Source organism: Miniopterus schreibersii (assembly GCF_964146895.1).
Source record: "Miniopterus schreibersii genome assembly, chromosome: 2".
NCBI lineage: Eukaryota > Metazoa > Chordata > Mammalia > Chiroptera > Miniopteridae > Miniopterus > Miniopterus schreibersii.
In genome coordinates this window covers 186,148,672-186,162,292 of record NC_138102.1, presented here as the reverse complement: position 1 = coordinate 186,162,292, position 13,621 = coordinate 186,148,672, and the positions used below count along the sequence as shown (strand labels likewise).

The 13,621-nt window shown below is 53.1% G+C and overlaps 1 protein-coding gene across 1 annotated transcript in view; it reads right to left on the bottom strand.

The window, feature by feature from the left end:
• Window positions 1-13,621, bottom strand: part of TBC1D22A (TBC1 domain family member 22A) — a 146,342-nt gene that overhangs the window by 63,066 nt on the left and 69,655 nt on the right. The window contains exon 8 of the mRNA XM_081127383.1: window positions 11,635-11,749. Within this exon, the coding sequence (XP_080983509.1) occupies window positions 11,635-11,749 (115 nt within the window). The remainder of the gene's footprint in view (window positions 1-11,634; window positions 11,750-13,621) is intronic.

Genomic DNA, 13,621 nt, shown 5'->3' with positions numbered 1-13,621 from the left:
ATGGGGGGCTCCAACCTCAGCACTCACTGGGGACAGCCACCAGGACCGTGCCACCCCCTCAGCTCCTGTCCCAGGCTTTTCCCTCTAGGAGCTGCACCCTCCTGCCCAGACTTTCCCCAACCTGGGATGCAGGCCAGCCCCCACGACACGCAAATGTGGGTGCCCTACGCGGGGTCTCCCACAGTCAGGGGGAGGCAGATGCAGTCCTGGGTCTCCCCCTCCAATCCACCCTCCTCCCACACGGAGAGCCCCTTTACAAAAGGGCCTGCCCATGGCCTTGGTCGGAGCCGCTTTCCCGCATCTCAATGGCTGTCCCTCTCTGGGGAGGCACACTGGTCTCTGGCCACAGTAAGGACATCTCCCCTTCGGACCGGACAGCGCCTCTGCACAGCCTCCTACCCGGCTCCCCCAGGGTGGCCTCCCCGCGCCCAGCAGAGCTCAGCAGGCTGCCTGTCCCCACTCTGGGTTCCCCACGGAGCCTCACCCTCCAGGCCTCATCTGCGCCGACTCTGTTTCTCTCTACACTGTCACGTGTGCAGGGGAAGAGCAGGGTGCTCTCATCAGGTCCCACAGAGCTTGGCATTTGGTGGCTGCACGAAGGACAGCTGGTTGGAAGGCAGAGAGCCCAACGTGACCCGGACCACAGAGCCTCCGCGGTTCCCTGCGGGTGTCAGAGCGAGGCCCCCGCTGACTGCCCTGCCTCCTGGCCCCTTCCTCTCAACCTGCCCAGCTGGCACGCATCCTTCTGGGCCTGGTTCAGGCTGGACCTGCTCCAGGACTCACCAGCAGAACAGAGGAACAGGGGTGGACTTCTCATCACAGTCTCATCCAAGAAGTGAGGAGAAGGGCCTCAGCCTCGCCACAGGTCCCACTCAGGCCCCTCAGGCCCTCCCACTGGCCGCATGCCCCACCACTGCGCGGAACAAGACACCTCCCAGACTATGGACGACTTCCTCATGCTCCCCAAGGCCACTCCGAGAAGCAGACTTCAACCCCTCAACCGGAGGGTGACCAGGCTGACCCCCGAAGAGGAGGGGCCCTCTTCTGTCTGGTTAGTCCAGCCGTCTCCACAGACAGGGAGGTGGTCTCTCTAGCCACGCGTGACTCTGGTAAACAAGGCAGACAAGAGGGAAAGCAGCCCAGCTGGGCGTGGCTCAGCATCGGACTAGGATCCAGGAGGTCGCGGTTCGATTCCGGGTCAGGGCACAGGCCCTGGTTGCAGGCCCTGGGCTCGATCCCCAGTCGGGGGCGTGCAGGAGGCAGCCGATCAATGACTCTCTCATCACTGATGTTTCTATCTCTCCCTCTCCTTTCCTCTCTCTGAAATCAATAAAGATGAAATAAATGATGAATGAATGAATGAATAAGTGAATAAATAAATGAGAATTTAAAAAGAGGGAAAGCACAGGAGAGAGCAGAGAGCACCAGTGAAAGCGCATCCGGGTGGAGCCCGCCATGCGAGTGCCGGGTCGATCACGACTGTGGAGAAGCGAGTGTCTGCCGAGTAAGCGCCTGCACTGCGGGCCTCTCCTCGGCGTGTGGACACCGCCGCCTCCCCGTGTCCTTGCACGGCCCCTCTGTGTATGTGTCCTGACCTCCTCTTCGTATGTGGACACCAGTCACACTGGATCAGGGCCCACCCTAGTCACCTCTGTAAGGACCAAATACAGTCATGTTCTGAGGTGCAGTGGGGAGACCTCAGCACTGAATTGGGGGGGGTTAGCCCATAAGTCACACAGACACACACAATTATAATAAACCAGAACTGAGGCCTCAGATAAAGTTTCATGTCCTATTATTATTTTTATTTATATCCTGGTCACTGTGACATACTGAAAAGTGTTTTTTATGGAATCGTGTTTAAGGCACCACAGCTGGTGTGAGCTTCCCCTGTGCTGGGCACAGGGCTGGTGTGGGCAGAACAACCTCTGTGCTGGGCACAGGGCTGGTGCAGGGCTCACACCAGGACCACCTGTGTGCTGGGCACGGGGCTGGTGCGGGGCTCACACCTGGACATGAGAGCATCTGAGACGTGGAGGCACCAGGCTTCCCATCGGCACCAGGCTCTCCAGGAGGCTGACTCTCCAGAAGATGACAGGGTGTCAGTCTCCCTCACCTGAAAGGAACTGAGGATTATCTTTTCTAATCTTTGCTAATTTGATAGACAAAAATAGAACTGCATTATTGGTTCAATTTGCATTTTCATTACTTGTGAAGCTGGCTGGGGTTTTTTTAATGTTTATTAGTCATTTGTGTTCCCTACTTTGTAACATCTCTTCTTTCCAAAACGAATTTTTTTTTTAATCTGTTTGCTCTTCACAAATGTAAGAAATGTTTCCTAAAGATAAATTCTACCAACAACCACCCCACCCGTGCAGGGAGCAAGCAAAGGTGGCCTCTGAAGGCCAGTGCCACTCGGCAGGGCCAGTGCCTAAGGAGCTGCCACCGCAGCAAGCACCTCGTCAATGTGAAGCCCCTCGTCACGTGAGCAGGAGAGAAATGGGAACTAGATACCACCTGGGGTGCCTGGAAAATAATTCATTTTGTTTGACCTTTCTTACTCAACTCCACTTAGTGTACTTTTAATCAAATATATCAATATGTACTAATTAACCCTGCTTGGAGTGAGTCAAAATTAACAAACCACTTCAACAATAAATCAAAAAATCATAATTGGTATTTTAATTTTCTATAAGTGGCACACCGTGTGGCACTAGACCAAGTGTCACATGGGCAGCACCTAATTACACAACAGGCTCCGAGGCCCGTCCCTCACACTGCTATCAGACGCATCAATATGCTTCCAATGAGAAAAAGAGCTGTCAAGAACCTCATCTTATTATTCAACTATTAAACTTTCTTAACCATCAATCAGTTTAATTGCTCCTGACATGGGTTATAAATAACATTTTGTGGTTCAACAAAACCGGCAGGATAACCCCTTCGTTGCCGAGGCTGCTCAGAAACCTCCCTGGACCCCCAGGAGGCCTGCTGGTCCTGCCCTGGGCCCAGTCATTTCCATTTCGTCCGGGTGTAACACTCAGAAGCATTCTAATTTATGCCCAAAAAAACATGCCAAGAAACCACTGTATCACACTGCACAGCATTCTCTCCAACTAGATCCCTAACGGGCAGGTGGCCCATTTCACTCTGGCCCAGAGGAGCAAGAATGGAGACACGAGTGCTGAACCGTGTGCGGCTAGTGCAGGTCTGCCCCTCCTCCAACCCATGGCTCAGCGTCCCAAGTCCTCCCTCTGCCAGAACCCGGGGCTGGTGCAGGTGCAGAGGACACTGGACGCCTGCTGTCAGGCAATCACGTGAGAACGGATAGCAAGGGAAGGCAGCACTCAGGACCTACTACGACAGCTTCCCTTTATTGGTCACAGCCCATGTGCCAGGGTGCAGGTGACACCACCCTGCTCTCACGTCACAGTGTTCGTGCCTTTCATGGGGGGGAGGGTGAGAAAGTCTGGGGGGCTCACGGAACGCCTCGGGGGACGCTGCCTAGAAGAAGCACTTCTCACCCGACTCTGTTCTCCCTTGTGCTTTGCAATAACTGTATCACTGTCATGATCGAGTAACTGTGTCAACATTGATTGGTCTTTCCTGACAAAGTGTGAGCCTGAGACCTGGAGTCACACCCAACACAAAGTCCCCTAAGGAGTGCCACAGACATACAGACTGAGGCTGGATGGAAAGAGAGGCCACCGCACACTGCCTCCAAGGAGGGGAAGCCCATCCTGCCTGGAGGGGGAGATTTAGGAAGGCTTCATGGAGGGGGGAGCCAATGACTCAGGCCTTGAATAATAAACAAGCAGAGTTTTAAAAATCCAAAGATCCAGCCACCTTGATCTCCTAACTAAAACTGCTCTTCTACGGGGCCCCTCAGTCCCCACAGCCCAACCAAGCCCTTCAGCCTGGCCACAGGCTCTCTGCACGGAGGCCACTCTGGCCAGTCTGGACCCCGTCCATGCCCTGACACTCACCAGAAAGAACCCCCGTGGTCACTGCCAGGCCTCGCAGTGCCTCTCCTCTGCTTTGCATGCCCCTCCCCCTACAGAGGTCCTCCTGGGGCTCACCCCTCACGGTCCCACCCCTCACAGGCACACCCTTCACAGGCACACTGCTCACAGGCTGACAGAAAGCCCTGTATCTCTCCTAATGAAGGCCAGGCCTGTAATCCACTCCCAGATGAGGAGTTCTTGGGGTACTGCAGGAACCCAGGCCCAGGGCCCAGCATGGTGTTCAGCCCAGGGAAGGCACGTGAACATGTGTGTGGAACAGGCAGGTGGACAGATGCCCGGATGAAAACATCAGATGCTTCCCCAGGGCTTCATGGTTGATAAAGTGTTTTCTGGGGTTTTGTTGCTTTTAATACAGCTGGGCTTAGAGAATGGGGTTTTAGTCCAAAGAAGGAGGCTGAATGAAGAGAGGCCCTAAGGCCAGGACAACCACAGGCAGGTTCTCAGAACCACAGGCAAAGGTGAAGGGGTAAGGGAGTGGAGAAAGTCCAGTGGGAACAATAGGTCAGGGCTCTGTAGCAGCGCTCTGTATCTGAATAAGGAAGTTACGGGAAGCCGCCTAATGCCTTCCGAGATGACACTATTAGGGCCACGCTTTGGAATGATAAGTCCTGCTGTGGGAGCCAGCCAGAGCGGGAGGAATGTGGGTGGGACACTAGCATGTGTGCTGCGAAACCCAACCTCATTTAAACTGGGAAGTCAATGCGATTTCTAATCTGGGCAAAAACCCAGCTCATTCATTCACTGACAGGCACTGCGCAGAATGCAACCCAACCCCTTCCACCTGCCACCTGCAGTGCCCAGAGCTATGTGGTTCACCTGTAAGGCATCACTCTACTTAACCCCACCCAGAGCAAAAAGCAGCTGCTCTCACTGATTTGGAGGTGAAAAGGCAAACCCAGCAAGGCCACAGGACATGTGCAGTCATGCAGCCTGTGAACAGCTGGCCATAAACGGAGTTGAGGCCTGTCTGCCGGAATCTAATGCCCATGCACATCCTATTATGGTGACGGCACTTTAACAGACTAGGGAGGCACTCAATCTGACCCTGGAGTCTGACCTCTGGGAGCAATGCTGAGAATGCAGGCTCTGGAGTCAGGCAATCAGGGCTCTGCCACATTTAGGCTAAGTGGCGTCAGGCAAATCAGTTCACATCTTCAAACCTCAGCTTCTTTACCTATAAACAGAAAAATAACACTATCTCCCCTTCGAGGTGGCTAAGAGGACTATGCACACAGAGAACCAAACTTAACAAAGTGCCGATACAAGTAAATAGTCAATAAATGCTAATATTGAAATTAGTTAACTTCCAAGGCAATTCCACCAAATTCTAAGTGGAGAAAAAAAATAGTAAATAGTAATCACAGCAGACTTCCTATAGAGACTATGCAGGACAGCTAACAATGGAATGACATTGATACACTGAAAGAAAAAACTGTCAACCCAGAATTCTACACTCAGTGAAAATATCTGTCACAAAGAAAAGTGAAATAAACTCTTTTTCAGACAAACAAAAGCTACGTTACAAAAAAATGCTGAAGAAAATTCTTCAGGCAGAAGGAATAGGATATGTAGAAATACAGATCTATAGAAAGAAATGAGGAACACAGGTAATAGTAAAAATAAAGGTAAATGTAAAAAACGTTTTTCCTTATGTATAATTTCTTTAAAAAATAACTGGCAATGAGCACACCACACGTACAGATCTCAGTGTGCATTCTCCAATCAAAGGAACTGGGGCTCTGGGGAAATTCCACACACACACACAATCAACCATGGGGTATGTCAGGGGGACCCAGGTGCCAACTGAAAGGGAGCCCAGTGGCCACAGCTGAAACAATTTGAGCAACAAAACAGAAAATGCAGATTGGACTCTCACCCAAAGTGTAAAATAAATATCTGAGTCCCTACTGATATAAATGATTGAATAAATGAACAAATGGGGAGACAAATCTCTCACACAGAGGAGTCTCAATAACTTATGGAGTCTCTCTGCCCTCAAGGAGATGGCGCTTCATGTCCCACCCCTCCGTGTGGGTGCGTCATGACTTCTTGCCACAGAGGAGAGATGGACGGGGCGATAAAAAAAAGTAGCTTACAGTGGAGAAGCCTGACAGACATAGCTCAGCCAGGTGATCAAGGTCAACACCACAGTGATCATCAGGTGGACAGCATGTGCCCTTGACAGGATGTGATCAGAAGGGTTTTTAGTTCTTTGTTATTCCTCCAAAAAATCCATATCCCGGTTTATTACAAGAAAAACATGACAAACTCAAATTTAGGGACGTTCTACAAAATACCTGGCAAGTACTCAAACTTTCAAGGTCATCAGAAACTATCACAGTCTAAAGGAGCCTAAGGAGACAGGATGTTTAAATGCCGTGTGGTGTGCCAGGAGGACTCCTGGAACAGAAGAAGGAAAGTAGTGAAAACTAAGGAAATCTGAATACTGGTCACAACAGTGTATCAATATGGGCTCCTTAGTTGAGACAAGTGAACTAGTGCGAGGTGTTAACACGGGGAAAAGGGAGCAGGGCCTATGGGAACTGCTGTACCATTTTCACAACTTTTCTATAAAAGCTGCAGCTGCAGGGAGACAAAAAAACACAGCAAGAAGCTGGTGCAGGACAATGCTGCATCTGCCCTGAGGCAGACTCCATGCTTCCTGTACCTTCAAGGGGATGCCAAGGAGCCAGCTGGACACTGAGGTGGAGCTCGGGGGCAGATCTGGACTTTTACTATCTGAGAGCACTAGGTCTTAGCCTTGCAGGTCAGCTCTCCCCCATCCAAATCTGATGAAACTACGCCTCCTTTCCCCAGAGAGACATGAAAAATATTTGGCATAGTTTTGGGTCACAAACTCACTAAAAGGACTGGTAGATGTCTAAGTACACAGAGAGGTGAAGCCACCAGTAAGTGAGATGTCAGCCGAGTAGGGAATGAGAATAGGGGAGAACACGGGCAGCCCAGGCCTGAGGACAGGCAGAGGGACCAGGGGTGGCAAGGCCCGGAGGCCCCATCCTGGAGCCTACCAAGGAGAAAGCGTTGGGGGAGGGAGTACTGCAGATGGGTGCATGGGCTGCACAGCATCAAGGGCATATGGAGTGGTCAGCAGCGACCGTGGATAGAGCCCACTCATGGAGCCTCTGGTGGCATCTACCCACTGAATGTCCATGTGCCCTGTGCTGTACAGCTCAGCACACACACCTTGTTTTCAAAACTAATGGCAACCAGCCTCCATTCGCTGACTTCTGCTCTAAGTGTAGTAACTGGTCCAATTCCAATAAGCCAGATGTGACTTCCGGCAAAATGAGCCACTTCCACACGTCCCCTCCACACCGCAGCCTCCAGTCATCACCTGCACATCCCCAGGGACTGGAGAGTCAGGTTGCCTAAGGAAAGGCACTGCCTGCTGAACAAGCTCTGCATGAAGCCTTCTGCTTCGCGCAGCACAAATTCCGCTGGCTATCAATCAGGGTTGTGTGTTCTGTGTGGCTCTGAAAGGAAAAGCCATCAGTCACCTCCGAGATGCTCACCCGCCACACATCTCTGCCCTAACCGGACAGCTGACAGAGGCGCTGGGCCCCAATGACACATTATCACAAAGTCAAGTCCACAGGCGCAAAACCAGCGTCAAAGGCTGGTGACAGCCCCCACCCGAGTGCAACGCAACTTGTTGATCCAGACGCCCAATCGCTTAGTCCAGCCACTCCAACTCCATGTCTTCCGTCCCCACGGCCCCAGGCAACACTGTACCCCTCGATTATTCTTTGGAAATACATAATACATGACCCATGAAACGCACTGCGAAGGCCCTGAATTAGACTCTGCTGCCCAGCCCCCCAAATGCTATCCTTTTAGAATGTTCTCCTAAAGGGGCTTTGTGTCTTATTGGCAAAACGGTGTGTGATTATTGCAACAGTAACGATTTAAATATAAATGCCATTGAGCTGTAATAACAATGCAAGGGTACACTGCGGTTTTATCTCGAAGGCGTCCCGGCACCGTGACTGCACTCAGTCATTAGCCGCCCAGCGAGGAGGGAGGCGGGAGGTATTGCCGCCATTTGCGGACGGTGAGGCTCAGGCAGAGAAGCGGCAGCAGCAGGCCCGAGGCTGTGCACAGGCAGAGACGAGAGCTGGGAAATGACTAGGCTGTTTTTACCCACAAACACACACATCTCAAGACAAACCCATGCGCTGGATGTACCCCTAGAGAGAGCAGCGGGACTAAACATGCCCGTGTAGACTGGAGACTACCACAGGGCCCACGTGGAGCGGGGCGCTTTGCTGTTCAGGACGCTTCACATGCACAGCACCCAGAAGGCGCACGGACCCTGACAGGTGCTGCTCTGCCTCAGCAGCACTCACGCTGACATGCACCCGTCCGTCTGTCTACACATGTCTGCAGGGGCTAGCTTAGTGAAAGGAGCTGCCCCGCTCTCATCTCCTTGTCCTCGGAACTTCCTGCCGCCTTGTCACTGAGCCCATACAGGAAATAAAAACAGAAGCATGGACCCAAGCAGGAAGGTGGGAGTCGTCGGGCCACATGCCTCCCCCACTACCTGCCCTGCAGAGGGTCCACATTTCATGGTGGACACAAGACCTGGAAAAGGGACCCCATCTGCCACTCCCTCAGGAGGCAGAAAGACGGAGCACCACTGATGCCTGGGGTGTCTGACAGGTCGCCAAACGGTCCACATCCAAGATCCAGCTCCTGCCACCCCTCCAGAGCAGAGCCTCCCAGAGCGGAGCCTGCCCCACCCACCTTCTCAGGCAGCGGCAACTTCACCCTTCCTGCTGGTGAGGGCAAGCCTTAGGGTCATCCTCAGCCAACCTCCCTCTCGCCTTCATCCAGTCCACCCTCTGAGGTCTACTTCCAAACAGGCACCCAAACACCAATGGCAGCCACCCTCTGCAAGCCCCCACTATCACCTCCCACCCAGATTAGCTCCGTGCTCCGTGACCTAACAACCTGACAAGTCTCCCTGAATCCGAGCTTCTCCCTTCCGCCTGTGCTCAGCATGCTCCCCACTCACCCTTTGCAAATGGAGCTCCATTAACGCTCTCTTTACACCCTTTATATAAGCTCTCTCTATTCCCCTCTCCCCTCCAGGTTAAAAACGAACAACCTTCCAACGGCTCACATGTCCTACTGGACCTGGGCCATCACCGTGTGGACGTCACTTCTCTGGCCATACAAGCCTCTGCTTGGGCCCTCGGGCTGGATGGACCTCAGGGCCACCTCAGAGCATTCACCCTCGCTCGGACACCAGGTGCAGTGACTGCCTCTGCTGAGGAGCATGCTTTATACAGAGGTCTCTCGCCACCACTCACTGAGGTTTAAGGGTGGGCAAGTGAGAGAACCTCGGACTCTGGGCTCCCTGCAGGGGGCCTGCTCCCTCAGGGAGGGTGGACAAACCACTCAGATTATCTGAACAGTCTGATCTCCGTGTGTGCGTGTGTGTGCGTGCGCGTGCAAGCATGTGACTTAAGCATTTTCTACCTGAGGTTTGTGCCTGTCACTCCCTCCACCCGCTTACCCACGCTCACAGCTCTGAGCAGTTTCCAGCTGCACATCTGCGACTACATGCCGCTCACCACTCCCTCCCCGAAACTGTCCCCACAATGATTCCTGTGACACCTTTTTCCTGCCTCTAAAGCCCTCTCCCCATGTCCTTCCCAGGCCCTGCACCGTGTCCTCTGCTCCAGGAGACCGCTGACCTCTGGCTCTTCCAGGCCCCCTTGCAGCTGGGGGTAGGGCTCTATGAGGGCAAGTCGGGAAGACGCTGAGAACAGGCACCCTCAGCTGACATGCCCTTTGGCCTCTGCCCTGTGCCCTTCACACCTCCCTCTCCACACCCAGACATGGGCCTGAAGGAGAGCACAGAGCTGCCATTTTCTGGACAGAAAAGCCAGGCTGAGACGACAAGGGACACAATTACAGCGTCTCCAGCAACATCTCCTGGACCCTCTGCACCTGACACAGGCTGTAAGCTCCTGGTGTCCACTCGCTCAGGAGGAACAGCAGCCAAGGAGGCAGCGCCACAGCACCCCTGCTCCCAGGTGCACACAGGCCTGACCAACGGGGGGCCCGCAGCAGTGGCCTTGGCCTAGACGCCTCCCCAGAGAGAGCCGTTGACCCAGAGGCGGGACAGCCAACCTCGGTCCTTGAGCCAATCACAATCAAACCTCACGGACCCCGGGACACGGATCAGGACAGGGCCCTGCCCTCTGCACTCCCCAGACAAGCCCATCCTGACCCAATCTCAGGGGCTCCCGGCAGCAAACCTCCATCCAGCTGCAGATGCTGTTCTCGATCTCATTTCTGCAGCTGCTCCCTCTTCAGGACAATTAGCACCACGTCCATGTCTCCGGCCCTCTGACCCGTCCCGCTGCTAACCCAAAGAATGCATTCGGGAACGCCAGGACCTCTCCACACACGACTGGGGCAACAGCAGTTAGGACAAACGTCCTTACACGTTAATTACGTGGTCTAGTTAACAGGGAACATCAGTCCTCTAGTCACATCTTGGCTGATTTTCAATTAACAGCTCTGACGTCTACTGACAAGGGCCTCCTGCTTAGGGAGCACTAAGAGCTTCCATTAGCGTCAGAGGGGGGCCAGCAGGCAGGCCCCAGCTCTCAAGTGGCCTCTCCCAACTCGGGAATGACTAGGGGGGAGCCCGAGGTCTCATTAGTAGCTTAGCAATGAAAAGACCTTCAATGACATCACAAGTGGAAACAAAGTGTGAGAGGGGCTGCAGTAAAGTGCACTGAGCTGATGTGTTTCATCCTCGAGGGTGACCCATCCTTGCGGGAACCCAGTGTCTCCGAATGCGGGGATGGGGACCCAGGCCAACTAGAAACACACTAACAAAAACAGAGACCAGGACAGCAGGGTCACGTGAAGGCGAGTTAAAATCAGCTGCAAATATAGATGCTACAACTGAAGAGTAAAGCCCTGCCTCGTTGTTTATCTGTAGATGGATTAAACAGCAGATCCCTCACCTATATCGTCAGAATTTCTAAACGTAAACCATGCTCACAGTGGGTAAAGCTGTCCTACAGTCGACTGAGACACAGATAGAGGAGACACACACAGGTAACACAGCAGCACCAAGCCCAGCCCCAGCCTCCCTCAAACCAGTTACTGTACACGTAGTTAATACTCCCCAAATATGAAACACCACCAGTGCATCGGAAGCAGAGGTGGTGAAATGCTGCAGAAATGCAATCAAATACGCTCTATGCTGTACGCAAAATATCCACTAATATCCCACCACCTCAACCTCGGGGCTCGAGTCCAGGCCATGAGAGCCGCGTGGGCAGCCCTGAGACGGAATCACTCACGCTCCCGAGCAGCCTGCCTTTTCTCGCGTACGCCTAACAAGACATCAGTAATCACAACTGCACCTGCATGGCTCCGGTGGGCAGGCACCTGGGTTCAAACACTTTAAAGCTAACTTCAACAAGAAAACCACTGTTTCTATTAGCATCGTTAACAACATTAAACTTAAAGGCAATATTTGATGTTGGCGTAATCACACATAGTAGGGCCCCGGAAGTTATGTTCAACATGTGTGAGAAAAAACAGCACGCTGTGACCTTACCTATGTGCTCGCAAATGAAGACCACAAAGAAAGGAGTGACCAGGTCATTGATGCCCTGGACGTAGCCGCTGGCAGGATGGCGGATGGCCCATATGAACAAGATCCTCTCGAAGATCTGGAAAGGACACGAGGCAAAGCAAAGTGCACATGTCAGGAACTTTAGATGCTCTCTCTCTCTCACAATACATGCTGTCGATGTTTTCACTGCTACTAATATTAAAATATAAACAAATACTAACTGCTGTTTAAACTTTCTCATAAAATTCCAATTACCTAACTTTTTACTGACAAGCACTACGCAGTAAGTAGTACACCAACCCTGGGCTGTCCTGCCACACGAGCGGCTCTCACCGAAAAGATGCCGCTCTCTGCTCCCCAGGCCCTCGGGAACAGTGACACCTGCACATGGCCGCCCAGGCCCTGGTCAGGCTGCAGCAGCACCCAGCCGACCAGTGAGCCATCGGGGGGGGGGGGGGGGGGGATGAGTCAGCAGAGGGATGGACAGGTGGTGGGTGGATACAGGGCTGAGTGGGTGCATGATGGATGGTGAGTAGGTGGGCGGGTGGATGGAGAGCTGGAAGAGAGGGAAGGAGGGGGGTAGGTGGGGGGGGTGGATGCAGGGACAGATGCTCTGAATCTCCCTCGCCAGGTAAACAGGATTTTTTATAACTGAGGTATAACTGACATAACGTTACGTTAGCTTCAATTACACAACACAGTGACTCGGTATTTATGTGTACCGTGAGATGACCACCCAAGTCTAGGCGACACCCATCACCACACATCGTCCCAAACTGTTTTGTGATGACGACTTTTAATAAATATCTACTCTCAGCAACTTTCAACTGGGAGACAGCATCGAGTACAGTCGCCATGCTGTGCACCATGTCCCTAGTACTTACGTGTCCATGTGGACCCTTCCCTGCCCCAGGCTGCCACTCTGACAACCTCCAAGCACACTGCATGGACAAGAGATGCCACCCTCTAACAGTGCTGCTACGGGAGCAATCAAGACTTAAACATTTCAGACAATGAAAAATTCAATTTTAAAGAGACACTATTTATAGTAGCAGCGAAACATGACACCTAAGAATAAATCTAGCCCTGGCCAGTTCTGCCCAGTGGTTGGAGCATCAGCCCACAGACTGGAGGGTCCCAGGTTCGATCCCATCCAAGGGCATGTACCTCGGCTGCAGGTCTGACCCCCAGCCCCGCTCAGGGCACGTGCGGGAGGCAACAAGTCGATGTGTGTCTTTCACATCAATGTCTCTCCCTCTCTCCCCCTTCCACTCTCTCTGAAAAGCAGTGGAAAACACACCCTCTGGTGAGGATTTAAATAAATAAATAAATAGATCTAATAAAACATACGCAAGACCTTTTATGGAGCCAACTTTAAAACTTCACGGAAAGGCATTAAAAGTGGCCTGAAATGGGGCATTCGCATGTTCACGAAAGTGCAGACTGAACTTCATAAAGATGAAATTCTCGCACACCGCCCTACAGATCCTGTGCAGTCCTGACCCGAAATCAGACAGACTCGAGCAAACAGGAAAACGCCGGCCACCTGACCCTGAGGCCTCAGGCTGCACGCCCCGGGCGGAGGGTCCCGAGACCTGACGCTAGCGGTGTGGCACTGAGGGAGGGCCGCTCGAGCCCTGGGGGAGCAGAGGGCACGCAGACGCCCCTGCAAGTGTAAAACGTGCAGACACGGGGGACAGCCAGCGATGCAGGGCCTAGGGTGACTGGGAGGAGGCTGAACCGCACCCCTCCCGCAGTTATCGGTCAGAGGTGTCCGGACACAGAGGTGTGAGGGCACAGCGTCAGGACGCCGAGACGAAACAAGGAAGAGAGGCTGGCCCACGGTGGGGCACAGGTAAAGGCCCTTCCGCAACGCGCCCGATGCCCAGCACAGGAGACGACAGGGGAACGGAACAAACACCAACACCTCTGATCACCGACAACCGAGGAGAAAGGGGGTGGACGCAGC